Source organism: Gymnogyps californianus, chromosome 4, assembly GCF_018139145.2.
Source record: "Gymnogyps californianus isolate 813 chromosome 4, ASM1813914v2, whole genome shotgun sequence".
NCBI classification, from domain to species: Eukaryota; Metazoa; Chordata; class Aves; order Accipitriformes; family Cathartidae; genus Gymnogyps; species Gymnogyps californianus.
In genome coordinates this window covers 53,477,864-53,505,320 of record NC_059474.1, presented here as the reverse complement: position 1 = coordinate 53,505,320, position 27,457 = coordinate 53,477,864, and the positions used below count along the sequence as shown (strand labels likewise).

The 27,457-nt window shown below is 41.2% G+C and overlaps 1 protein-coding gene across 1 annotated transcript in view; it reads left to right on the top strand.

Annotated features, from left to right (window-relative positions):
* Positions 1 to 294: 294 nt before the first annotated feature.
* The window catches only part of HPGDS (hematopoietic prostaglandin D synthase), a 31,586-nt gene continuing 4,423 nt past the window's right edge, over positions 295 to 27,457 (top strand). Inside the window, exons 1-4 of the mRNA XM_050895975.1 lie at positions 295 to 333; positions 13,499 to 13,640; positions 24,466 to 24,558; positions 27,186 to 27,295. Of these exons, the coding sequence (XP_050751932.1) occupies positions 13,508 to 13,640; positions 24,466 to 24,558; positions 27,186 to 27,295 (336 nt within the window). The 5' untranslated portion in view covers positions 295 to 333; positions 13,499 to 13,507. The remainder of the gene's footprint in view (positions 334 to 13,498; positions 13,641 to 24,465; positions 24,559 to 27,185; positions 27,296 to 27,457) is intronic.

The following is a 27,457-nucleotide window of genomic DNA, read 5'->3' as shown; positions in this document are numbered from 1 at the left end:
TGACTCAGCTCCCCAGTGTCTTTTTTTTTTTTTTTAAACAGCACTTTAAAGTATTTCTTGCCCTTGAACACAAGCTGAAAAACTCCAGTACCCAATTTGCCATACTAGTCCAAAAAGTCACAAAGCTTGCTTGTTATCTGAGGTAATGATGCATTTGCTTTGTGTGTGTCTGTGTGTGTGTGAGGGGGGGGGGAGAGAGAGTCATGATGGCATACTTGTCACGGGGAGTGGTTTGCATATTAATAAACAGTATATATGAGCCTTTTCCACCGAGGCCGGCACTCAGAGGGACTCCTGTGCACTGAGGAAAGGACCACGTATCACTGCACCAGAGTGAGTTCTGTTTCGGCTTTGCTTACTGCCACAGTCTGGCTCCTCTCTTTCCCCTTTCTTCTTCTAATCCTGTTCTGCCCTCCCTAGGGCTACTGTTATACCAGCTGTGTGGGGGTTAGTCTTGTCAAATTATGCTACATGTAGAGCAAGTACTGAGAGCATTTCATTTTTAGAGTCAACATGACTCTCTGACTAGTACTACTGGCATAGTGAGGGATAACCATGAGCCCTGCACAGCGGCTGCAAGTGTAACTCAAGTACCCCATCTATAAACCTTCTTTGCTACTTAGAGGCGTCTTTAAACTGCCTGCTGTACTTAAGACATCTGTACAATCACACGCACTGCTACAATCAGACTTCAGAAATTATGAACTGCTTTTCTAGAGGCAAAAAGGCAGATCACTAGCCTGTTTTTACAGCGAGCCCCCGTTTCTCACCAGTGCCTGCTGCTATCAGTACTGAGCTACTTCGATAATCAGGGCACATGTCAGAGAGACACTTTCCAAAGAAAAGACAACCTCATCAGCATAGCAGCAAAAAGTTAATGTGGGGAAGCTCTTGGCATTCTGCAGGGAGTTTTCATTAAGTGAAAAACCATTTCAAAGCAATATTCTATTAGATGTAAAGGCTGACTTATACACATTCGCTTACATAACCAAGCCAAATCTAGGCTAATGTCAGAGGAATTAGATGAATATTAAGCAGCACCAACCAATTTCTCCAGGTCATTTCTGTGCACTGTTCTGTCCATTTTCCAAATTCCTGTCTTCTGGTTCACCAATGGATTAACATACGCTCATCCTAATTCCCACCATTATTCTATAGAGGAAAACCTCCTGCATCTGCTTCCACTCTCTCCATTTTTCTCCTTATCAAAACTCACAGGGGTTTTTTTGCTGTTGATTTTTGTCTTTTACTTCAAAATGATACTCTGAATAGCTGTTCAGGATTTTTTTTTCTCTAAATTCTAACTGCCATCATTTGCCTGTGTGCATAATCCTGCTGCACACATTTCCTCTGTTAAAAGCCATCTTTTATTCACTGCTCATTTCAAACTATCCAAGCAAACAAACCGTAGCTATAAAGTATTTTTCCTGGACTTCTATGGTCCTCAGAACTGTTTGTAAACACTGGTACTTTCATACTCAAAAGTTGCAACTTTTGTAAAGCAAAAAAAAAACAGATTAGACACAGAGATCTTTTGTAAGTTTACTTTCGTTTATTCTTTTGTTTTCTTTAATCCAAAATATAATCCACCTCTCCCTAAAAATGCATACATAGTGTGAATTACTCTCTGCTGCAGATGCACTCATGCACACCCAGACACACAATCAAATCTATTTGGATAGAAATAAGACTGAAGGTCTCCAAATTTTTAACCAAAAATATACACAAAGTAATTCTTAGAGTTCTGGGTTTGTGCACACGCAAGCATGTTAGCCAGTTGTCTTCAGTGCAGTACACTCCTGTGCCACCGATGAGCATACTCTGCTGCTCTAAGGGTTTGCTCTTAAGGTTTCTGGTTGCTGTCTGCCATACACAACCTTCTTCTAAGCAGTTAGAAAGCAGAAGTAATTGAAGACAGCGCTCACTTTCAAAATACCTTTGATCAAAATCTCACCGGCAAGTAATTACACTGCCTAGGAGCCACTGACATATTGCTGGTGTTGGATTAGCAAGTGGCACACCATGCCACTAAAAGCTGTGCTTATTCACATCAGCTGAAGACTTATCATATATGCTGCAAACCTCAAATAGGTGAATTTTTCACCCTTTTGCCAGTTAGTCCAAGAGGGGGGGGCGGGAAAGAAGGCGGGGGGGGGAAAAGAACCTGCTAAATCTCACATACATATTTTAAAGTGCCATCATTTTGAAGAACCTCACTTATCTGGAGTCAATCTGCTAAAACTCCCATAAAATAAGCTACAACAATGAACTGAAAAAAATGAAATGCTTAATTTTGCACCTCTTTAGAAGTAACTAAAAACATTGCTGGAATGACAGTAAAGCATGAGCATGAAGTGGGATAGGAGAGAAAACAAGGACATTCAGCAATACCAGACAGACACATCTACACTTTGGATTTGGGTAGCAGAAGGCAAAGGGAGAAGGAAAACAGAGAAAGGTATACAGAAAGGATGGTCTGAACTGTCTCACAATCTTTCGTTAGTTAATGTTTGACAACAGGAAAGAACAAATGTGGGATACCAGTCTCTGTAACTGTATGCCTCAGGTGAAGGAGCATGGGGTTTTGTGCCAGGGTACTCTGGGGCAGAACAGGGAACCCGCAGCAATGGGCACTGCCCCAGAGCCAGATTCTGCCTGGTGTTTCCATGAACAAAGGTGAAATCGGCTGCAAACTGCTGCTCACAAAGTACTTTCTTCTTAAGGGTAGGGACACATAGGTTAGGGTTTTACATACCAAGCAGTTTGTGACCATAACTCATGGGGTCTTGGACATTTACCACTTACAGCCAAATCTAGGTGGTCCCCAGGCTTCTGGCCAGGTGTTGCTCAGGGCTGTGGGTCCACACTTGCCAGCACTGGTCCTCTCAGGACAACTGGCAATGTCCAAAGAGCGCTTAAGCGAGGTCCTGGGTCTCCTCAGGCTCACTCTGGCTGTGAAAACAATTTCAAAATATCCAAAAATACAGGAGATCTGTGCCCCAGCCCACTGTGCTGGTGCCTCCTGGGCAGGGTGGTATGCACCAGACACCCCAGGGCAGAGCAGGAGGACACCAGGGATTCGTGACCAGGAGACCTGGTGGGTGGTGCTGGAGAACTCTGCAAAGTGCGTAAAACCTTGCCCAGTCTCACCCGTGCCGGCTACAGGGAACATCTATTGTGCTGAAAAACCTACCTAATTCTTTTTCTTTCATGCCTGTAATCTTGTTTATTTTTGGCAAGTTGGACAGCAGATTCACAACATGCAACAGTTCAAAAGCAAAGTAGTTTAGACTAGCAAGGGGACGGATTTGGTGTTTGTACTCCCCCTTGTACATATACACACACACGTACATGTGGCTGGGATAGGAAAAAAAGCTCGTTTTTTCACATCCAAGGGAAGATGCTAGGTGGCCAAGACAGTTGTTATACAAATTACTGTGCTGGACAAGCTTGAGAGTTCAGGAAATGGACATGAAATCATCCTGGCAAAACCAGCAGCTGCCTTTGGAGAGCTGACTAAACCACTTAACACACAGCAACATGACTCACAACTGCGCTCTTTGCTTTGTAGGGATATTGTGAGGGGGTGCTGATTTATCTGAAGACTACAGAGACAGATGCAAGGCATGAATTTTACAGGAATGACTGGTGTTGACAAGATTTAAGATTATTTAAGCTTTTGTTCTACCACAAAACGCTTCAGGGAATTCTTAAAACATCTGATGAGGAAATAAAAGGCTTAAATAGCTCTCCTGAGAAATTATCCTAACCACTCCTTCGTCTGCATCTTTCCTGAGATCTCTCCTCTTGCAATTTTATTTACCAGTATTTCGTGGTCTCAGGTGTGCAATTTATACATTTGAAGTTCATTACAGCTTGGGAGGCTGCACAAAACAATTTTAGAAGTTATTTACATAAAACTGGGGTCAAGTAGCTGCAAATCAAAAGACCGAGGATCAGACAGAAAGCAAAGTCATCACAGATGCTCAGGCCCTAAACCAAAGAGCCTGGCATGCGAGGCAGAAGGAGCAGCACGCTGCCGAGGCAGCCCAGTGAAGCCCTGTCCATCACCGCCTCTCTGCCTCCTTGTACCTGCTGACATGTAAGCACTCCCTCATTCACTTCGGTTAAAAGGAAGGGGTGAATATATGAATTCTTATCATTTTGACTGCAGTTGCCTGAGGGGCAGTCACATGAAGAGCAGCAGCTATGAAGTCACCTTAGAGAAACCCAGGAGACCCTGGTGTTCTCCTTCACAAGAGTCTTGACAGTGACCACCCATTCACTGTCCAGTCACATTGGACTCTCACCTTCAAAAAAAAAAATCTCAGAATAAGTATTTTTCTAATCTCCCTCTTTCACCGAGGTGTGTTTTTTCCCTGTGTTCTTGAAGGATTCTTCTAGAGCTTGGATTTCCCACATCAACAAACCAAGCCTGGAGCTTCCTTGGACAGATAATTGCTTTAAGCTCTCCTACAGCCTCTTTTTTAAACCCACACATTGACAGATCAGGCTTTCAAAAGCCCTTGCTCACACAACAGAGTTTTACTCATCAGGTCACTTAACATACTCATACAATTAGTACTCCTCAGCAATCCCACAGCAATGCCTCAAAAACTCTTCCCGTGTTAGGAGGCTAATTTCCACCACATGTTGCAAATAACCAGCACACTGGGTAAAGACATGCAAAATCCCACCAAAAAAAATATATGTGCTTTAAGCCATACACATATCTAATCTTGACAATCATGCTAAGAAGTATCAGGCCACAACCATCACATTCGGGATTTGTTATTTCAAAACTCAACCCTACATCAAATTGCATAAACATTTACTTCAGATGATTTGTGTATTAAACAGAAAGAGTGTGCAGATTTTTTCTCTTCAAGGTCCAGATTGCTATCTGGCATAGAAAAAGAAGGGATCAAATTAAAATGTTTATTTTCTATAACTGGGGCGGAACAGGAAAAGAGACCATCGCTTTTCAGAAAGACAGTTTATGTCAGACTGAGAGCTGACAGGAATTAGATAGAATTACTTAAAGCTTTTCGTTTTGTTCTCTGTCAAAACACAGACTGCTGTGGAAACCTTCCACTGGAAGATTTGCAGTCTTCCATTAATCTACCAATATTCTCCTATCCTTCTCCCCCAAAAGGGGGGCAGAAATTTTCTTATTTTCTTCACTAAAAAAGAATTAATAAAAACGTCTTTTGGCAGAAAAAAATCCACAAACCAACAAATTATTACTATTTTTAGTTTTCAAAGGCTGAAAATATCTCTTAAACCTCTAATATTTTTTACTCCATTTTAAAAGCAGGAGAAGTTTATGCTTAAGAAAAGGAAAATGAGCATTTTTCTTTTTTTGCTGTGCAATAAGAGAGGACCATCCTGATTCTTCAATTCTCTGTTTCCTAACGGGAATCCCAAGGTCATTAGCTTCCCCATTCAGGGAGTATATCATGTAAGACGCCTACTGTACTCTTCGTTTTTTTCCAGGGAAAGGCAGAAGTTATTCGTCTTAGCGTTACTTACTTACATCCCAATAAATAGCTTGGATTAAGCCAGTGCCTTCTCCAGGCAGAGTCGCCAACCTTCCTCACAAGTGAGGAGTCAGAAGGGGACCAACAGCCACCCCGTGGCTGGTTCTTGCTGGCACGGACGGATTTCTCACCATCAAACTCTTTTCTCTCCAAAAAGGGCCAAGACATCACTATTTCTGTTTGTAATTTCAGCTCTGAATTTAGACATGAAATATAAACACAGAGAGTCTTTAGACAGAATAATTTTTCATCCGAGAGAAAAAATTTAAGGCATTTCTGCAGCAACCAATTTGATCAGCAACCAGAAGGAGAGCTGCACCGTCCCCTGCAGACAGGGCAAGGCTGCTTTCCAGCTGGCTGCTGCCTTTTCAGCATTGCTCAAGCAGGAGAAGGTAACCAAGCATGCCTTTCCTCAAACCTTTCTGACTGTTATGTTAGGTTGGTTAAATAAAAAGGAAGTAATACTGGACACGGACATTTTCTATCTTTCCTACCTTGCTAAAACTGCAAAGTGCATTTTATAAAGTTATAGCTGTAGAAGCTTTCCTTTACTTGCCTTCTACAATAACTATTTAAGTCTTGTCTCTCTGGTTCCTTCCTCTGAAAACTGAAAATTTAAAAAATGAAGACAGGAAGACTCACTTGGACAGGGAAACCATTTTTAAAATTGAGGAAGGAGAAAGCTGCTTTAATATTCGGCTCTCCAATTATAGGGATGAGGAATTCACATATCTGAGAAGGACAATAAGCAAGACAGGCAAAAATGAACTTAATATTCCTAATGTTTCTCAGGTGAAATAAGGCAGAGTAAATCTCTTTCCTGGTTAAAAATCTTTCTTTCTACTCCATAAAGTAACACAACTCTCCCTGACCCCTAAGAATCAGAACCAAAAATCCATGCTTCATACTTGGGTAGGTCACTCCTGAGATAATAGCCTAAGGAAAAACTCTCCTTTAATGTGTAAAGACTCTTTAGTCTATATATACAAAGAAAAAAACTCATAGACCCAGCCAACTTCTCTCCTTTCCCTTTCTAAATTGAGTTTCCTAATTGACATTAGCACTACTGGGCCCTGTGACTGGGATTAAGAAAGAGAAGGAACAGTTTTCCCTCTGAAATGCCAGTGTTGCCATTAATGGAAAGTGTTCAGCTGATACTGGTTATAAGAACTTTGAGCTGTATATGTGGCATAGTACATCTAGGACGTCACAGAAACACATGAGTAAATATATGAATTGGCTGAAATTGCAGTGTCCCCTCCACACCAAGTCAGGCTGTTGGGTATGCATCTATTTCAAACCTACTCATCTAATTTCCAGGCCAACTTTGCAGAAACACCTTGTAAAGAAATAGCAACTGCTTTAAAAGCAGCACTAAGAACAAAAGGAAAGAAAAATGTCCACCAAGCTTTTCAGCTTCAGCTAAATTATTGCTTAGAGAGGGCACAAGCTCTGTTTCACACTTCATAAAGCAAGATGCTTCTTGGCAGAAAGATACCTGTAGGCTTACATGAGTGGAAGCTGATTTGTGGAGAGACTTTTTCACCTTCCTCGTCAGACATGGCAGTACCTTCCCTTCTCACACCCTTCTGCAGGCACTGTTTTTCCTCTGCGAGATCCCAAGGTCCAGCCTGCTCTCCCAGTGGCCAGTCACAGGCCCTGAGTTCACAGATGCAGCCCTAAGTTGTATTAGCAGATAGAAATGAAGTGGAGCTCCCTCAAGGACCACGTCTTGGTCTGGTTGCAATTCAAGCGAGGATGATGACACTAGACAGCTGAGACCTCCAGCTTCCCCTTTTTGGCAGGCCCACGGCCAGGGCAGCATTGTGTCAGGTGCTAGCTGCGGTGCTTTCCATAAGTGACTCCTAAATTAATGAAGAACCATCATGTTAAATAAATATACATAGCGCAATGCATCGTCTCTTCCAGGCAGACAGTTCGCATCTCAGATTTTTAGAAATACCCAGATGAACTTTAACCCAACCGTACCCTACTGGCCTTGCTTGCTGGAGGGAACAGTTGAGCTTTTTTAAATCCTCTAACAGTGATGAAACCTTAAGGCAAGAAAATCCTTAATTTCTCACAGTGCAAAGTACAATTAAAGGGGACTTTGCACCAAGAGGTCCTTTGTTAGACTTTGGATGGATGTGAACAAATAGCTCAACTTAGCTGGTTTCTCCCCCTCCACCCCAAGCTCAGGGAAAAGCTCTCTGCTGCCTGTCACCGCAAACATTAATAACATTATCCAAGGAAATGAAATGAAGTGCTGCCTTTTGTTTTCTTTTTTTTTTTTTTTCCTGAATTCACATACTGAGTATCTGCATCCAGGTTGTGGTGTCTGTTACTAGCCTGAGGAACATTTCCTTGTATTACTTTGAGGGCTGGATTTTCCAAAACAGAGATGAAACACTGTTCCTCTATGAAGTCCAGCAGAGTTTTGGTGTTAACTTTCACGGGGCAAAGACTCAGGCTAGGCGTGCACTACTGTGCACCGGCTGGCAGAGGCAGCCTGCTCTGGGTTGCACTGGGCACACACCCGAAACTCATCTTGAGCAGGCGAAATGCAGGCAGTGCACTTGTGAATTACCCTTTAAAACAGAGCAGGGACACATACACTGTCATCCAGTAAAAGCAAAAGTATTGCGTACCTTGCAAACACCGGGACTGTTTGCTTCTGTATCCTCCTGGTATGTTCATACAGTTTCCAGTCTGCTAGTGCTTTTTCTTTTCTGTACTAGTGCTATCTGAAATTCAGCATTTTAGTTCTTGGAGAATGACACTGATTCTTTCCTGGGCTCTGGTTTTTCACTCCAATCTTGCTTGAAGTTTTCAAATTGATTCCTCAGTCCTGCTTCAACTGGAGTAAAAGTATCCCAAATTCATCAGGTAATACAGTATCTCCATAAAGACATGAACAGTCTTAAATAATTTGAAATCTGTCCTAAGATGTCTGAGACGCTTGTAACTTCAACCTGAATTTTGACTCATGAGTAACACGGAGGATGCCACTTTTTACACATATTTGACCTTCTCTCAGATTTTCTGTTTGATTTTGTCACTGAGTGGCTCCAAAAGTTGAATTTAATCACGAGATCCACTAATCTTCTGTTTAAAGGTATGTTAAAGCCAGTTAAGCTGGCTTTAAGAAAGCCACAAAGGAAAGCTAGAAAATCAGCTAAGCGGGTCAACAACTTTAAAGTATTAAAGCTAATTTAATAGTAAATTCAGACTAGCTGAGTTCACTGCTTTGAAAGTTGTATGCAATAAGACTGAGGCTGAGGTTTCAGCAGGCGCTGTCAATATAGGGCAGGGCAGGTGTACAGGTGGGTCCTGGCGACATATTCATCACTTTAGAAACTGAAAAACCACTGCTTAGATGGCAGATTTATTGGCAGGAGGTAAATCAGCGCCCTCCTGCATTTATACACACTTGGCTTTGCAACAAACTCACCCAAACAGATTTAATAGCACTAAGCAGGTGGCTAAATGTTTGCAAGTCTGGGGACTAAGGTCCTCCCACCACCAACGTCTTCCAGTGTTTTTAAGCCATGACTAAACCTAAAAAAAGAGAAATAACTTTAAATAGTTTTGAAGATTCCCCTGCCCCCTCCCATAAAAACAAAAACACAAACTCAAAGACGCAAAATAGACCTTTTTCCCCTAGAAGTGACATTTTGCAATCATTTAATAATTTTGGACATTTTTAAAACTGTTTTAATTCGTTCCTCATGATCCATTCCTTTACAAAACACACTGGGAAAATGAGGTAAAGAAGGATAAGGAAAAAACCCAACAACTTACTTTGTATGTTTGGCAAAAAGCTATTCTGAACACAACCATTTCTTTCATTTAGAAACGTATCTGTAATTGTTTAGGAAGCGCTACTCCTGACATTTCACAATGAATACAAATAAAAAATAAAACCTACAAACATTTACAAAAACATGCTTACAATAAAGCTATAGAGGCATTTAAAATGTCAAGTATTTTTGGTAAACTCCTTGTAGGGTTAGGTTTTTTTTGTTCACAGATGGAAAAAAATCGTAAGCTTAAATGTGCATCAGCACTGCAAATATTTGATTACTCATTACGGTGTATTCATTAGAAATTTGTTTAGCTTTGCTTTAGAGATTTCAAACAGTAGTTTCCTTGACAGACCAAAATATTCCACAGGCTACTACAACATCCAGAAAGACTTCCTGATCTTCAGCCAAAATTCCCTTTTCTTTACATCATCTCACTACTCCTGATTGTACATGTCTTTGTATATAAAGTTCTCCCACGGTAAGAATTAGACTCTTTCAAAATACTCGCCACCAGAAGTGTTATGCTTCACTCATCTCCAGCCTGCTCTATATATAGATGACTATGTCATGACTTCCTCATGACTGTACCTTAAAATTTTCTATTCTTGTGCTTTTACATGCCGACAAAGCTGTTGACAACTTTCCACTAACACAGGGCTAAGCGGGCGAGAGGTAGCTGAGATACTGGAGCTATGTGTAAGAGGTGTACTAAGTCCAGGGCACTGGAGCTTCTGTTGCTGTTTATGAAAAAAGCTCTGCGGAGACCCCTAAAGAAGGGAAGCAGACATTGTGGGGTTTGCATGTTAAAGGTCATATCCTCTCCAAATGCAGATTGAATCAGTAGTATTCGCTTGCCTTTAAAAAAATTGGAAAGTAAGAATCAAGTGGGTTTTTTTTTTTTCCTCTTTTACTCCCAAATCACTAGGTCATGTCTAATTTGAACCTCAGATAACACATGCTCTTTTAAAAATACCATTCCTCGCTCTCAAATGACCACACAAAATCAGAAGCAGGAACAAATGGGAAAAAAAAAAAGCTATAATCTCATCCTCTCTTGTCCTGGTTTCAGCTGGGATAGAGTTAATTTTCTTCTTAGTAGCTGGTACAGTGCTGTCTTTTGGATTTAGTGTGAGAATAATGTTGATAACACTCTGAGGTTTTAATTGTTGCTAAGTAGCACTTATCCTAAGTCAAGGACTTTTCAGTTTCCCATGCTCCGCCAGCAAGCAGGTGTGCAAGAAGCTGGGAGGGAGCAAAGCCAGGACAGCTGATTTGCACTAGCCAAAGAGATATTCCATACCATAGAATGTCATGCCCAGTATATAAATGGGGGGAGTTGGCCGGGAGGGACGGATTGCTGCTAGGGCATCAGTCAGCAGGTGGTGAGCAATTGTATTGTGCATCACTTGTCTTTTCTTGGGTGTTATTTCTCTTTTTTCTTTTTTTTTTGTTGTATTCCTTTTCATTACTATTATTGCTATTATATTTTTGTTATTCTTAGTATTATGTTTATTTTACTTTAGTTATTAAACTGTTCTGATCTCAACCCATGAGTTTTACCTTTCTTTTTTCGATTCTCCTCCCCATCCTGCTGGGAGCGGGGAGGAGTGAACGAGCAGCTGTGTGGTGCTTAGTTGCTGGCTGGGGTTAAACCACAACATCTCTTCTTACATTAACTTTGTAGACATAAAATCCAAACTCATCCTGCATAAATGAAGTGTAATAATATATAGTATTATTACATAAGCGCAATAAAGCATAATAAGTAATAAATCTGGGCACAGAATTTGAAAATAGACTAGCAAAGTTTTGCCGCTTACCTAAAACACACTTGAAAATTTGAGAAAGAAACAGTTACACCTGCAATCTGCGAGCTGCATTTGCCAAGCAGCAGACAAACATATTTTCTGGTAATTAACACATCTAGAAAATTAATCACATCCTAATGTATCTCATTTTGCCTGCAGTTTCCCTCTTTTATACAGTGCAAAGGAACACACTTGCTTGACTTACTTAAAAAAAAATAATTGTAGTGGTGTCTTTGTTTTGAAGGACTTGTAGATAACTCCATCGGTAACTCGTCTCTGCTCCTGCTTCTCTGCTTGGCCATCAGCTGTGAAAAATCTCCATTTACTAATAATCTCTTCTGACCCTGCTGTAGGGGAACAGGTATTTTTCACAATAAATTAAGCAGCCTCCAGTGTGCTCATTTGCTGTGAATTTTTTTTTTTTTTGCCTTTGCTACTCTGAGGACAGAAAGTAGATGTTTTTACTTTTGAGGAGAAAGTGGCAAAGGCAGTTTGCTCTTTTCAGCATGAGTTAAGCACAAGCTTTCCCGGTTTCTGAACAAAGAGCCTCTCCCTCTAAAGTGAAAGCTGATGATACATCTGCCCTCAAGCATATGTTTTCAAAGGCAAGATGACTAAATAGGGGGTTGTTTCTATTGCAAGGTTATGTAGTAGCACTTACTCATTAAAAAAAAAAGTTCCCTTTCTTTCCTAGTGCAGATGACCTGTGTTGCGTGCTTTATTAATAACACTCTGAATCTGATGGATATAAAAGAATGGTAAATGACATGCAAGGTCTACTTTAAGGCCAAAATGAGAAAGAGTTTTGCTTTGAGTGAGGAGGTGGATGGTTGTTTTAGTTTCCTAGCCAGTACATTTAAATGTAAACTGAACTCATAGATCTTTCTTATTAAGGTCCTATGTGTGCAGAGTTTAAAAGCTTACTTTTAGTTTAAAGCGGCCTTAGCTGTTCACCTTTCCTGCACCATCCTTGTACAATCAAACTCATCAGTATTTTCTTTTGTTGCCTGTTACACTGAGAAACAAATAGAACCTTCCTGTTACATGACTCCTAACTAGAACTAAAGGAAAAAAAAGTCACATGAAAACCTAACAAAGTCATTTCAAGTTTTCTTTTGGCTTCTGTACAGGAAACTGAGAATTTGATGACAATTTTCTCAAAACAACAGTGTAGACTTGTTTCCATAGCAATTTTTCCTGCTAAGATAACGTGGGTGACATGGTTTAACCCCAGCCAGCAACTAAGCCCCGTGCAGCCGCTCACTCCTTCCCCCTCCCAGTGGGATGGGGAGGAGGATCGAAAAAAAGTAAAACTCGTGGGTTGAGATAAGAACAGTTTAATAACTGAAGTAAAATAAAATATAATACTAACTAAGAATAATAAAAATATAGTAATAGTAATGAAAAGGAAGATAAAAAAAAAAGAGAACTAAAACCCAAGAAAAGACAAGTGATGCACAATGCAATTGCTCACCACACACTGACCGATGCCCAAGCAGCAATCCACCCCTCCCGGCCAACTCCCCCCCCGCCATTTATATACTGAGCATGACATTCCGTGGTTTGGAATATCCCTTTGGCTAGTTCGGGTCAGCTGTCCTGGCTCTGCTCCCTCCCAGCTTCTTGCACACCTGCTTGCTGGCAGAGCATGGGAAACTGAAAAGTCCTTGGCTTAAGATAAGCGCTACTTAGCAACAACTAAAACATCAGTGTGTTATCAACATTATTCTCACACTAAATCCAAAAGACAGCACTCTACCAGCTACTAAGAAGAAAATTAACTCTATCCCAGCCGAAACCAGGACAATGGGTGAATTGCCTACACAACTAGGGTAATAGTCAATGAGAAAAATCGTAACAGGTTGGCAATTCTCATGATTTGGTCTTGGATGAAGGTCTCCGTAAGCAATAGAGGCTGAGCATGGCAGGCTTGAACAAAATTGCTGTTCAAGACAGCAACTATCTTCTGTTACAGTATACGATTTTAGATTTGCACTCTGAAAAACACTTTATAAAAATGGCCTGAGTTTGGAGTCACAAGAAAAGTAAGTGAAAGCTGAAAGTTCTTAAGGTGTCTGAAAAACTCAAGCCATCTTTCTGGAGATACACAAGGAGGAACCGCAAGTTTAACTGTCATTGTCCACATTTGAATATTGTGGCTGACAAATGCAGAACAAAAAGGTGTGACTAATGCAATGATTGCAAAGTACAACACATCATGGCTTAGTGTAATATGTCCTTTGCATTGTACAAGCATATGTTTCAAAAACAAGCATATGGTGCGCTTTTGTAAAAAGGAGCTGAGTTAGTCATATCTAAAGCAACACGGTGTCTTCCCTTGCAGGGATCCAGCATGCCACAGTACAAGCTGACATACTTCAATCTGCGAGGACGAGCAGAAATCAGCCGCTACCTGTTTGCCTATTCAGGCAAGAAGTATGAAGACCACAGGATAGAAGCAGCAGACTGGCCCAAAATCAAACCAAGTAAGTAGCAAGGGATCTTCTATCCAAAGCTCCGCAGAAATGCTGTCAAAAAGCAAAGCAATTGAAGAGGTACCTATATGTTTCATGAGCAGAAATACATTTAATTCCTAGCCTTAATTAAGCCTATGGGAATTTTATTGTCTAGACAGCCAAAACGTCATTCCTGATGCTCTCACAGAAGTCTGGATCCAAATTTTCAGACAATCTAAAATGACTTACCTGCTATCATCCAGCTGGGCTTTTACTCCTTGTCAATTCAGTTCAGCTTTTGTCTACCTAAAGCTAACCAAATGCATGCTACTCAGCTTCTTTGGAGGATTCGCTCTCAAAGGCCACGCTGCAGCCTTCACCCTGGTTTTAGAAAGCCAAATTGGAAATAAGTGTCAAGAAGGACACTCCTTTGCAACCAGAAAGGTCTTCAGAGAGGGAAAGTGATGAGAAAAACAAAAGAAATCAGTTGATATAGCAAAGAGATAATAAAAGGGTCAAAAGGAGTGCTAGAAAATAATTGTTCCTAAGAACAAGCCCTGCCAGCCCTTCCAAGAGTACTCTGCAGGCTACTATACCCCATCAATTTCATGTTTTTTAGTTAAAGTGACCTCTTTCCAGCTATTAAAACTATTTGTTATTTCTGTTCATTAAATTAGCCTTAGTTCAAATGAAACAGATCTTGAGTTTGGAGACTGGGGATATGAAATCAGAGATATCTGTTTCTTCATTTCATGTATTTGGCCTGTGTTTTGCTACACAGGCTATGACTTTTCACATTCAGAATGAAGAATAACACCTTTAGTTTGGGGAAAAGGCACAACTAATGCACAAGGTGATTTCTATTAATCAAGCAGTGTTTCTTGATAGGCTTTCACACCATTTAATAAGCCCAGCCACCAGGCTACCAAATTCTTGTAGGGTGCAGTTAAATTTGGTCTTTCCCATAATGTTCGCAGTGACTTGAATGACAAATACTCAAGCACCGCTGCTCTCCAAGTGGCAGCTGAAGCCCATCTGTGGTGCTCAAATCTAGAAAACACTAGCTAACAACCCACAGAAAGGAGTGTAAATGAAGCAGTGGAAATGGGATATTTTCAGTTAGGGATGGCTGACTTCTGAAACTTTTTCTTTTTAAGAGCTTAAACCTGTTGACCATGTGATATAGCTTATGTCTCTCCCACTGCAATTCTCAGGGAACCAAGGCAAAGCTAAAGGTTAGACTGAGAATTCAGAGGAATAGAGGAAAGCTCTGCATAGGCCTTTTCCATACTTAACTATGCACGTATTCACACATACATACACCCACTTATGTCCTGAAATAAAGTTCAGAGAATATTAGCAAAGTATAATTCTATGTAGAGTTTTGCATACTGATTTTTTAAGACAGACAAATTAAAAAGACAAAGCATAAGTAGTGACTTAAGGGCTACAGAGGCATTCATATCCTAGGACAAGATGTTCTAACAGCAGCTCCATCAATCAATATTGATGATGTCCCCAACGTCCAAGCCAGCACAAGAAACAATGCAGGAAAACCTTTCCTATGCTTTTCTTCAGTGCTCACATCATGAACTTCCCAGTGAAGCTTTATCTGTATGGTACTTGTTCACTACAGTGTATGCCCAGCTGCAACACCATTACCACCAAAACACTGGGAGCAGAGGCATCCTAGAAATCCTAAGCCATACGGTTTGTAGCTCTATCTGCTGCATTAATGAATGTTGGTCAAGTCATTTAACCTTTGGATGTCTTTGTTTCTCTTTCTGTGATGTGAAAAGTTTGTTAGCAGGTTTACCAAGGGTTAATTAAGATTTTTCATTTTCTCTGCATAATGGCCTTTCATAGCAGCCTCTACTATGACTGATCCCTAGATTAAATTCCAAAGCAGTTAAGAAGTTTAGTAAAATGTGGGAGCTGCTGCTCTCAGACATGTGAAATCATCTGTGCAAAATTTATGCTGGCCCAGGAGTTCTTTGAATTTCAGGCTTCTGTAGACAGTGTGCTTCCAGTCAGTCAGTGGATGGGAACTGGAATGTATTGTGCTATTTGACCAGGAAAATGTACACTTACAAAGAAATAGTTGGATGCATGTTTGAAAGTGCTATTACATCTCATACCAGGATGCTAAACTTTTGCTTCTGGAAGGCTACCTGAATCCTAGCTCAAGCACCAATGTAATGATGGCATTTGCCACCAGTGGCATCTGCATTGGAGACAATATGCAAGTTAAGAGGTTCATCAACTAAAACAAGAGTAAAGGTATCTTATTTGTATGCATAACAATGTAATGCTGCTAAGGAAATTGCCTGGAGATCAGCTAACTGATGATTACCTCCTCCTCCTCCTTTGTGAAGCCATCATTACTCATGGTATTTCCAGACAAGGTAATCTCCCACAGGCAAATCATTCAGCAAAACTCTAAGTAAAAGGTAGCAACAGGGCTTTGCAGTAAACAGCCTTACACTGTACAAGACGACCAACAGGCACTGCCCCAATCTGCCCTAAGGTATCTAAACACTGACTTTGCAGGCCATGACTCCACATGAGAAATGGTTGCCTCCTAGCTAGGGACTAGGTTGTATAGGGTTTGTGTGTCTTAACACTACAACAATGTTGCATACAGCAGAGATGCACCATTTGCCATAAGGAAAACATACCACTTGCATTCTCCGCTATCCTGAATTTTCAAAATGTGCCTCAGCTGCCTCTGCGGAGGTGGGGATTGAACAGGAAAAAGCACCAGTCCTCAGGAAAGCAGGTAAACAGAATCCTTGCCAAAAAAGTTCAATTACTGCTGTGTTCAAAAGTAAATATGAAATGAGGGGATCCCTCCAACCCACTGAGCATACACAGGCATAGTTCACTCTGTTCAGAAATCTTCTGCACTACTGTCATTCATATTCTGTGTTCAGATCTTTCTTATGAAGCTCAGGATTTTTTTTTTTCCATTGTGCCTGGACTGGGTCTACTTCAAAAAGAATAGAAATAAAGTAGCAGAGGCCAGTCAGTCTTATCCTGGTGAAAAGCAAACGGTGGTAAGTGTTTAGCAATGATAAGGGGAATTACGGCTGCGTTTGATGTAACAGCAGCTAATGTAATAGCAGTTTGGTACACCGCTTGTTTTGCAACTCTCAAAAATCATTAAAATTGGTTCAATTAATTGAACTAATTACATAATTATATATTGAAGTGAGATTAAGAAATACCACACAAATTGCTATGCACACTTGCATACAGTATGTTTGCATTTACCCACTTGCCTATGAAAGTTCTGAAACCAGTTTTGACTGCAGAATCTGCAAGTGCAACATAATGTCCCTCTCTTTAAAAACTTCAAGTATGATGAAGTAAGGTAAAGAAAAAAAAGACCTAGGGAAGAGGAAACTTTGATCTCTTAACAAGTTTGGACAAGGAGAGCCTCTTCATGATTCTTGAGCTACTTAGGGAACAAATCAAAGAGTTTGAGTTTCTCTAAGAGTACAAGCAGTCAGGTCTCTGCACAGAGGATAGGTTTGCTTCATCAATTTTCACAAAATTAGAGAAGGTTTTGCAACAAATACCACCCTCCCACGCAAATCATCATACCATATAAAACAGAAAATACTGTCATTATTCTGAAGAAAAGACTTAGTTGTTAGTTCTCCTGTAAAATTGGAGGGAAAATAGAAAATGTATGCATTAAGATTAATGCGCAGAAAGGCTATTCAGAAAGCAGAGTTGCAGCTGCTGCAAGTTTAATTTTGACCTGGACTGAAAAGTGCGATGGTTTTTGTTGTTTGTTTTGGCATTTTTCACGCGGCTCCCCTAAGCAAGCTATTGTCTTAATGGTCCTTCAGGCAAATAAGTAACTCCTCGGTCCTCAAAATACTGTCTCACTTGATTTTGTTTACACCTAAGTGGTGCTTTTTTTTTTTGTACAGGAGGAAGGCATATTATAACATAAAAACCTTTGTCATTTGGCTTATACACTCTGAAATTAAAATTTCTGTATCTCAACAGGTTATTTTTTTTCCCCTTCTGTCACTAATCAGATCAACTTTGGTAAATTTTCTGGTTGCTAATTTCAGGCAAGGATTGTAGTTTATAATTCAAGCAAGCTAGTATGTAAGTATTAGTGTTGGCTAGCTTTAGCACAGAATTTCAAGAAACAGCCGAATATCAAGTAGCAGCTTTACATGACTCTTCACTCGTTATATAGTCAATAATTGTTTAAATAAGTAAACAAACTCACATTTTACTTTTCCTTTTGAATAGACTTTGACTTGACCGTGCCACCATCGAAACCATACTTAATTCAAGATCTATGCACTAGCACAAATAGACTCATTCAAGATCTGTATTACCACGTAATGGGCTCCTCGCAAAAAAGCATTCTTGCACTGACATAAGTCATGATATAGCAGAGAATCCATTGTAATGGTGCACAAAGTTACCACCCTCTTGAGGTATCAGGCTAGCACGCAGTGACAGCTTTTGCTCTGTGGCTCATTCAGGGAATTTGAAGCAATGGCAATAACGCAGACTTTATAGTCATTGCAAAGGATGCTTTCATTGCTCTGATGGCTGTAAATGTGCCATAAACTGTTTAGGAGGGGTGGAATGGTGCTTGAAAGGTCCTCAGGAAACTTGACAGACTAATTACTGCACTGAAAATACTTCCAACATAATAGATAAATCTTGAAAGATACCTGACAGCAGACAAGAATTCCTCAAGGGAGCACTCATCCTGTTTCCTGAGTGATTTGCTGCTATGTAGCTCTAGCTAAGATGTGTAAATAGTTATCTTTGGGTAAAAAGCAGGGCTTAACAATCACTTCCAAGGAGAATCTGAGTTGTAATAGCTACAGCACTAAAGCTGGGCTGAGGCTAGATCAGAGCACCATTCTGGTCATCCCTTTCCAGAAGATATGGATTATGGATGTCTCTAGCTTGGGGCTAATCACTTCCCAGGGGCCTTGCTCCTCTGCCAGCCTTACAAAAAATAAATCTTTTATATACTTCTTATTGAAAGATGCAAAGTATCTCATATATTTGTTTCTTATGATCCAATTTAAATATTAATGGAAAGGAAAAGCAGTTATGATTAGTTTTCAAGGCAAAGAACTTATTTTGACAGAGATATTGTAGTAACAAGCATGGCTGTGACATTTATTTTCCCCCATCTTTGACCAATCCAGCTGCCTTACTATGACATCAACCTAAGCTGCTTGATTGAAAAACTGTTAATTATTCAGATTTTGAGGAACATTCAAATACTTAAAGACAGGCTGCTTAGTATCAAGCCTATGGACGATTGCAGTACAGGCAGGAGGAAGCAAAGAGGAGGTCAACTCGGGAGTGTTGGTCACAGGAAATAGGGGAACCTGAACTCATGTCTGGGAGCAAAGCTGAGGCAAGTCAGGATAAACATGGGGAGGAAAGAACAGAGATGAGGAGGAGAAGAATAATGAAGAAGAAAAGATGAGTGGAAAAGGAAGAAAGAGCTAAGGGAAGGAGAAAATTAAAAACTGTATCTGCGTAGGGGCTCCTCACTGGCTGGGGAAGAGCAGCGGTGAGAAGCATAGCACAGCACTAAGCTCTGGTTTCTCCCCACCAGCAGCCAACCAGCCTAGTTGCCAGGCTTGGACAAAACTGTGCTCAGCTCTGTGTTGTGTTTCCCCTCCCTGTCCTTGACAGAGAAACAGGCCCACATGAGCACCATGCACTGGGTCGTGCCCAGGAGGATAAGCGAGGAGCTCGTGGTCAAAGGGAAGGCCTGAACACTAGTGAGAACCTATAGGCATGCCAGGATGGGAATAGTTATCACAGCCCTTAGGGACTTCATGGGATGGAGACAATTTATACAGATGTCCTTCCTTTTAACACACATCAGGCCTCATCTCCCCTGCTTAGTATCCAGCAGAGACTATATAAACATCACAGTTCCAGTCACAAAAGCCAACCAAAATTAAAGTATGTATAAAAAGGAATTCATCCAACTCCTAAACACTGCACAGATACTTCAGTGAGTCCTTCCTAAAAGGAGAAGAGAGACTGCAGATCAGTCTGATGACTTACGCTCACCCTCTGTCAAGGTTTTCTTCATGGGGAGTGTAAAGTCTGTGCAGATTTCATTCCAGCATGCAATGCTAAAAACAATGAATAACCAAGATAATAGGAAAAGCAAGAATTTGCTGATGAAAGTTCAATTTAAAGAAGACTACAGGTTTAGTTATCCAAACAGCATGCTTTTCAAAAACCCTGTTCCTCTTTTTCAGTGAGTTTTCAATCTAAATCTGGAAATCAACACAAGCGTTCGTAGTGCCTTCTACTTCAGATGAGCAACAAAACAAGCAGAAACTAAAAGGGAAAGGTCATATATTTTGTGCATGCCTGAGAAATGACGCTGTTTGTATGATGACGGCAACAGATTTTTCTAGTTTTCCTTCTTAAAATGTATTTGCTCAAGTGGGAGTCGGAAACTTTGCAAGACAACATTGTTTTGAAAAACATGGAAAGGACATCCAAATGGATACACAAGGGTATAAACTGACATAAGTACGAAGCAGCCCCCTAACCGATCAAGGTTAAAGAAAAACTAGCAAAGTGACACGCACATCCTTTCAGTCTGCACCACTTTGGCTTAACTGTTCATTCACAATTGCTCTCCGATGCGTGTTGTTTCATGATTTTCCCCCACAACCCTCATTCTACACAAATGAGATCCCTCTCACACTCCAGCTTCACGTGCCACCTCTTTCACTTGCTCATCTAATGTAAGAGCCTGGCAGGAACCGACCTGAGTGCTTTGTTCATCTGGAGTCACACAAACCATGCCTTTCATCAAAACCATGTAAAATTTAGCAGTTTGAATACAATGCTTGTACACATGGCACATTCAGACATCCCCAGAGTTCCTTGAGTGTGTGTTGTCAATGAACAGAGCTAGAGCCAAAAGCACCACAGGAGGCTCAAAGCAAGCCACAGAAGCCCACATCCATGAGTCTCAGGGTAACACTGCTTCAATTCACGTACAGAGAGATGGTTTTCTGTTGTATTTTGGAGCCCCTGAGTAGATGGCCTGGCTGTGGGTTTTGCTGCGCTTCAAAAAATGGGCTACGGGCAAGGTGTCTAGAGGCCACATCAAGGTCATTTGTCACTCTGACCTTGCCTCCAGCAATCAAACTGCACCTGTCCAGTGTGAAGGCTCTTCTCATCCTTCCTTAGGATGAACTGTGTGACACAAATCCACCACCCTCTTGTCCACTTGGAAAAGGAAGTCTCCAGTTTTCACAGGGAATACATTCCTGCCACAACAGCCAAACTTATATATACAATCAATCTCCTGGTTTTGCTATGAATTTATCAATATAGGAAATTGTTCCTTTAAGTTACAAGAGCAAAAAGTTACTTCACTGCAGGTTACTAAAAACTTTGGTCTTGTTACATGAATTTTGGATAATAATGTTTCAAAGGCAAAGAGATTTTTTTTCCCCCCCCTAAACTTTTCCAGACTGAAAATGCAACTTTATAAGCCATTATACCTTCTCCTCCAATATGGAAGAGACATACTAGAAATATTTTCTCCCCCTTGACTGTTCTTTGCTATTTTCTTCAGCTGTAAAGCAGCCTGGATATCTGCCATACTTTCTGGTGTGCAAGAATAGCATGCCCTGCACCCAAGAAGAAACAACAGATTTTTACAATGATCCACACAGCACAAGTGTGATTTCTTTAAACCTCTCAGAATTGCACTCATTTACAGCTTATTAACTCAATACTTGACAAAAGTCAGTGTATAATCATACACATACCCTCTATCAGCAAGAAAAAAAATAAACTGTTTATATTCAAACCACAAATTTTTTTTCCTGTTCTTTAAAAGAAAAAAAAAAATCAAATGGCATTTTGAACACACAAGAAAGGAAGGAACATCTCCCATTTACCATCTGTTATGCTTTAAATAGTCCATTGTTTAGTAATGATGGGAATAGATATGCTGCCTCTTAGCAAAAAAACCCCAAGCCTCATTATAAATCAAAGCATAATGCCTTTTGGACATTTAAGGCTCATGGAACAATGTGCAATAAAATCTGCTCTCTTTTATTAATTTTATACTTGCATTATGAATCATGCAAGTGTATGAATATTTCTATTGCACACAAAACAAAGCTGTATTTGTATATTTTTAATTGTAAACTCAGTTTCTTTTCCAGGAACGAATAACCAGATCCTAATGAAAATAGCTCAGCACTGAGGAGGAAGCACTTTGTAGGCTTCACTCATGTTTTCAAGGAATGAATAGCAATTCCCTTGAATTGTGTGGACTGCTAGGGGGTAAAAAAAAAGTGAATCCAGAAATGTCCGAATTGCTGAGAAACAGAACATGAGAGATTACTACCATTCTGCGACCCAGCTGCCTTTCATACCTTAATCCGTGTTCCTCAACTGTCAGAAAGATGCCTCCGTCCTTTTGCTGTAATCAAGGGTTTCTTAAAAAATATATATATATCTCTATACAAACAAACGGGCTTTCATTTTCCTTGTATTGACTGACAAAGTGAAACGTCAGTCAAAACTGTGGCTTTTAGACTTTCCCCCGTATGTAAACACAGTGAAAAATGGTCTGTTCGGTTTGTAGATGAAGCAATTGTAGTTTCCCAACCTGAGCGGCGATCATCATGTGTTGACAGTTATTGGTACAGAGGCTGGCTTAGTCATGTTGACCTAGCCAAAACTGCATCAGCACAGTGGCACTCCTACTGGGGCCTCCGAAAAAGGCTGGTTAACTCCTTCAAGGGCGGTGGCTATTGCTCCTGACATGGCTGCACTTTTGCTGTTACCTGTTGTCAGGCATTGGTGTACAGCCTTTATGTGGTCTGGGGGGATCTGAAGATGGCTGTAGGCTGACCATGCTGTCGTGTCCAGCAGTCATGCACGCTCTCAACCCTTCTACTCGTGCTTGCTTGAAAGATGCACTGGTATCCTGCATAAGCAAACATTATTTTACAGCTCTGTGGCTTTGGAGGCAGTGATGCTCAGGGCACTCTGCACCATTAATCCACAGCACAGAACCAAGGCTCTTCTCATTTTCACAACCAGAGAGCTTTTCAGTTTAGCATTCGGGGATGCATCTTTTCCTCCCTGGATTCTCAATGAAGAAATACATGGACTTACCAGGACCTTGCTGCTCTCTGGGTAATAAACATGAAGTCTTCTGTGCAAGAAGTCTATTATTGTTTCAATAACTAGCAGTGCACACTTTCTCCCTGGGGTAGAGCAGCTAACGCCTTTGAGCTCTCTTGCTTCTGCCAGTCATCAGCATCAAAATTTATACCAGCTTCACAGTGTGCTGAACTTAGGGGGGAAAAAAAAAAGGGTATAATGAGTACTATGTTCAGATGCAAGAAAAAAATGCACAGAGGAGTCCTAGATGTCTTGTGCAGCTGCCAAATTCATTTTGCAGATACAGATTTGACATCTAAGATGCCGTACCTAATGTGATTCACATACTGCATGCTAAACCACAGAGCCACGTGGCAGTATTCATCATTGATGAAGTTGCCTTGATAAAACAGGTCACAAATGTATGAGGTTTCACTGTTTTTCCCTTTTCATTAAGAACTAAAACACCTCATGGAATAGAAGTGTCATTCCAGCTGTCCCATAAAGACAGTTCTCCTGGGTTTGAAAGCACCTTGCATGTCTCCAATAGCCAACGTTCTCACTTTTCTGCTACTGCCCTTTCACATCGCAAGACAGTCTTAAGATGGGCATACAACTTATTTACATAAAGTGTAATCCAGATGAAAATCGGGTACAAAGCATTTGGCTATGAACAGCGCTTGCAACCACATACTTGGAATTTATGAAATAGCATTGAAACGTAGAGGTTTAAAGTTCCTCCAGCGAACAGCACTGGGTTCCCATGAGTGGATTCTCACCGTGCTAAACGCGACAGTTTTTCCCAGCTTAAGCTTTGCTCTGAGGTTCCAGCCCCATTTGATATCATGCCAGCAGCTTCTCCAAAATGTAGCAAAACAGCAGTCCAAGTTTTCACGTATGTTATGCTACTAAATTAATAACTGAAAAATAAGATTGATTTCTTATCTCAAACTCTCTTACAGATATCCATGATGCCTGCTTAGTTTGTCTTCCCCTGTACTTAAAGTCTGGAGGCTTCTTCCCCATGACTGACTGAATTTTTTCTTGAATGCAAGCCAAGTCAAGTAAATTGGAGTATCTTCTTAGCATTTGCGGTTCAGTGTGAAAGCGGTATTTGTCTCTTGGTGATGACTGTCAAGTGAAACGTCTTGTCACAATATAAGTTCTGAAATACAGCTCCTTCTCTGAATCACTGCTTCTGAATTGAAAACGAGTGTAAATGAAAAAGCACCTTTGTAACCTTTACCCAATCTCTTACTTCATACCCTAGCTGGATCCTGCAATACAAATCTTCAGTAGTACTTTGCTTAACCTTGGCAGTCACTCTCCTGGGGAGGAAAAAGCAGGGAAGAGAAGGAAAAACCAAGATTCCACTGAAGTTTCCCTGCATAAAGAATTCAAGATATGTAGGAGCACATTCAGCCTTTACAGCACAAGGCTAGGAAAGAGCAAATGCAGTACCTGCTTTCTACGCTATAGTGGCCTTCTTGCAGTGCAATCTGGTTATACCCTTAACCTTACTTTTTTTTTTCTAGTCCATGCATTTCCCTACAGAAATACTGTGAAACTGTTAAGTGCTATAATAATGCATACCCTCTGAGCGGCAAAAGTGCAACTATTACAGACTCCCGCTGTTAAGGGCTATGATTTAACTTTTGGTTGTTTTTTCTTTTTTTCTTTCTCCTCCAAGCTATCCCATTTGGCAAAATCCCCATTCTGGAAGTAGATGGAGTTATTATTCACCAGAGCCTGGCAATAGCAAGATACCTTGCCAGAGAATCAGGTAACACATATTTGACTATTTTCTTGCTCTGTTCTGCACCCACCTTTAATGCTCAGGAAAACTACATCCACAGCAAAACCAGAAACAAACCAGCAGCTTGGCAAGCCCAACCACGCAGAAGTCAACAGCAGCGTGACAATACTGGTACTAGTGCTTTTCCCAGGCACAAACAGCTAATAGTTACCAGCCTCTCGTTGCATCTGTAGTTTGTCTGCCAGTGCCAAGGGCTGACCACAGAAACGCAGCGTACCATATAGGATGGTATTAGAGGTGCCACTCAAAGAGCAAAGGTTTAAAAAGCACTGAGGAGCACTGTGTGGTGGCATGCCCATGTTCAGCAGCCTTCTTTACCATAACTCGGTGCCAGTTTTGCTTGCTGGGTTGGGGCTACTGTGGCCATCCTGATGAGATCTCAGGCTGCATCCCCTGTGGTTCCAAGATCAGAAAGAAGAAACAGAGCAAGGCACATCCACTAGGATGCTGTATGACAGGGTTTAGAGTCACTCAAATGTCACATAGAAAGTAAAAAAACAGATAAAAAAAGATTCAAAGTAACAACCTGTAGTGTGAAATGCTATGATGTTCAGAGCTGAAGTCATGTGGTTGAGCTCCGTATTTGCACTGTAAGTGTGTACACCTAAAGCAAAACTCAGAAATAATCCCCCCTTACGTCTGATTGAGTTTCCCCTCTGCATACAATACCTGGGGTTTGGACTGACTTCTCCAGCCAATAAACTTTACTTACCTGTCACTGCACGACAGAAAGCGTGTACCTGTGGCTTCCCTAAGGCTCTCAGGGCAGTTTCCCCTGGAGCTAAACTTTGAGCTGCCAGAGATGACCAGGAGGAGGTGGGTTTGGAAGCATTAGAGATTATCGCAGTCAGCAGGCAGAGCGCTCTGAAGCAGATTTAGGTAACAATTCTGAGCTGGCAGAGAGATTAGATCAGATGGTGACATCACTTATATCTTTAAATACTTACATGCTATGGAAGTACTTGACTAGTTAGATAAAGTGATATAAGACTTAGTAATGCAAGTAATCAAAGAGAGTAGTCAGGGCTTGCTTTAGGTCAGCAAGCTGTCATTCAAAACCATCTGCAAAACTGGTCTGGCTGAAGGCAGATGTTTTCGTGGTGTGCTGAACGTCAGCAAATTGAAGAGGGGGGCTGGGAAGCAAGTACTATCCTACTTTTTTACACTCTGAGCAGAGAAATGTAACCTGCCTTTCAAAATATCTCACATTTTCCAACTGAGGAAACAAGCAGAAGTGCAGAGCGTTATTCTTCAAGGCGCTAGCACAACGTATTTTCAAGCTTGTCTGCAATACTGTGTTCCTGCCAATTTCCTCCATCCTTGATACAATCTACTACTTGCAAGAGAAGAGAATGACGAGCGTCCACCTGGTAATGAAAAACAATGAGAAAGTCTGCTTTCCACCCACGCTGCCTCCCTCCCTGTCTCCTATCGGGAGACTGATCTGGAGCTGTGCTCCTTTTACGGTCTGAAGTTCTGACTTAGGCATTCCCCTAACGCCTTTTCCATCCGCTTGCAACAGCCACAAAGGCTAGGGTTCTGGAGCACACTCAGACCATGCTGTTCTCCTTTCAGTGTTAATTGCACTGTCAGCTACAGCAGGAAAAAGAGCATGCATGGAAGGGGAAAAAAAATCTTTTCAATTTCATAGTCAAAACTTGCTCGTTCTGCCTTTAAGTCTGAATACATGTCACTAATCCTTTAAAATTTAGAAATGGTATTTTTAGGTGCCCATCACCAACAACTCTTTACTGAAGGCTCACAGAACTTGATGCCCAAAAGGAGAGGCACACCCCTCACCTTCAAAAGCATAAAGTTTCAGTAAGGGAGATGACTTGGCAGAGGAAGGGCATATGGTTTATGGGAAACACAGAGCTTTCAGGTGAGGCTTAAAGAACAGAGAGGAAGAGAAGGATGACCTGAACCTGCACAGAGGTGAAAGCATGAACGCAGGTCTGTGAAATGAGAGTGAGGGGAAAAAGGTAGTAGCATTAAGATGACTGCAGGCAAGCCAAAAAACAACAGGGGAGGAAAGCAGATTTGTAAACAAGACACAGTTTGGCTAAGGTGCCTGATTACAATGAAGTAATCAAAAGCAAGCAGGATGTCATGAGGAAGTTCTAAATGGGGCTGAATGGGCAGGATAGAGGGAGAGAGAAGCCGACTTTCACAGAAGCACTTTTGGAGGTTGTGTTGACCAAGATGGAAAGATCACAAGATAGAGAAGAACATTGAAAGCTAGGATAGAGAAAGATTAACAGAAAGGAATTAGTGCTGATCCTCACTGAACGTGCTGGGATGGTGGAAGGCAGAGAGAAGGATAAAGAAGCAGTAGTCAGGCTGTGGGCTCAGGTGATGGAAAGAAGAACTCACTACCTTGGATGGCTGTATGAGGCTGAAGGGGGAAAAAAGCAAAGGTAGATGAGATTGCATCTGGATACAAGGAGTCAAATGCATGTTGTCGGCATCAAAAAAGCCCTGAAGAGCATGTATTCTCATGGAAATGTTCACAAAGAACAGAGGTTACCTTTGGGATATCAAAAATGCCTGCTGATGCTGTCTCTAACCTCACTTCATATGCTTGCTTCCCATAGGTCTGGCAGGTCAGACGCCCGTGGAACAGGCGCTAGCTGATGCCATTGTGGACACCATAGATGATTTCATGACGCTGTTCCCTTGGGCAGAGAAAAACCAGGACGTGAGAGTAAGACAATCACTAATTTAAACAAAGATAGCACGTAAGCCATGACTCTGTACCTGAGCATCTCCTCTGGAGACACTGCCATGTGTCAGCTGCTGGGTCCATCACCTCACCTCAGCAAAGCTGAGCTGCAGGAGCTCTGTGGTTCTTCCTCGAGGCTAATCC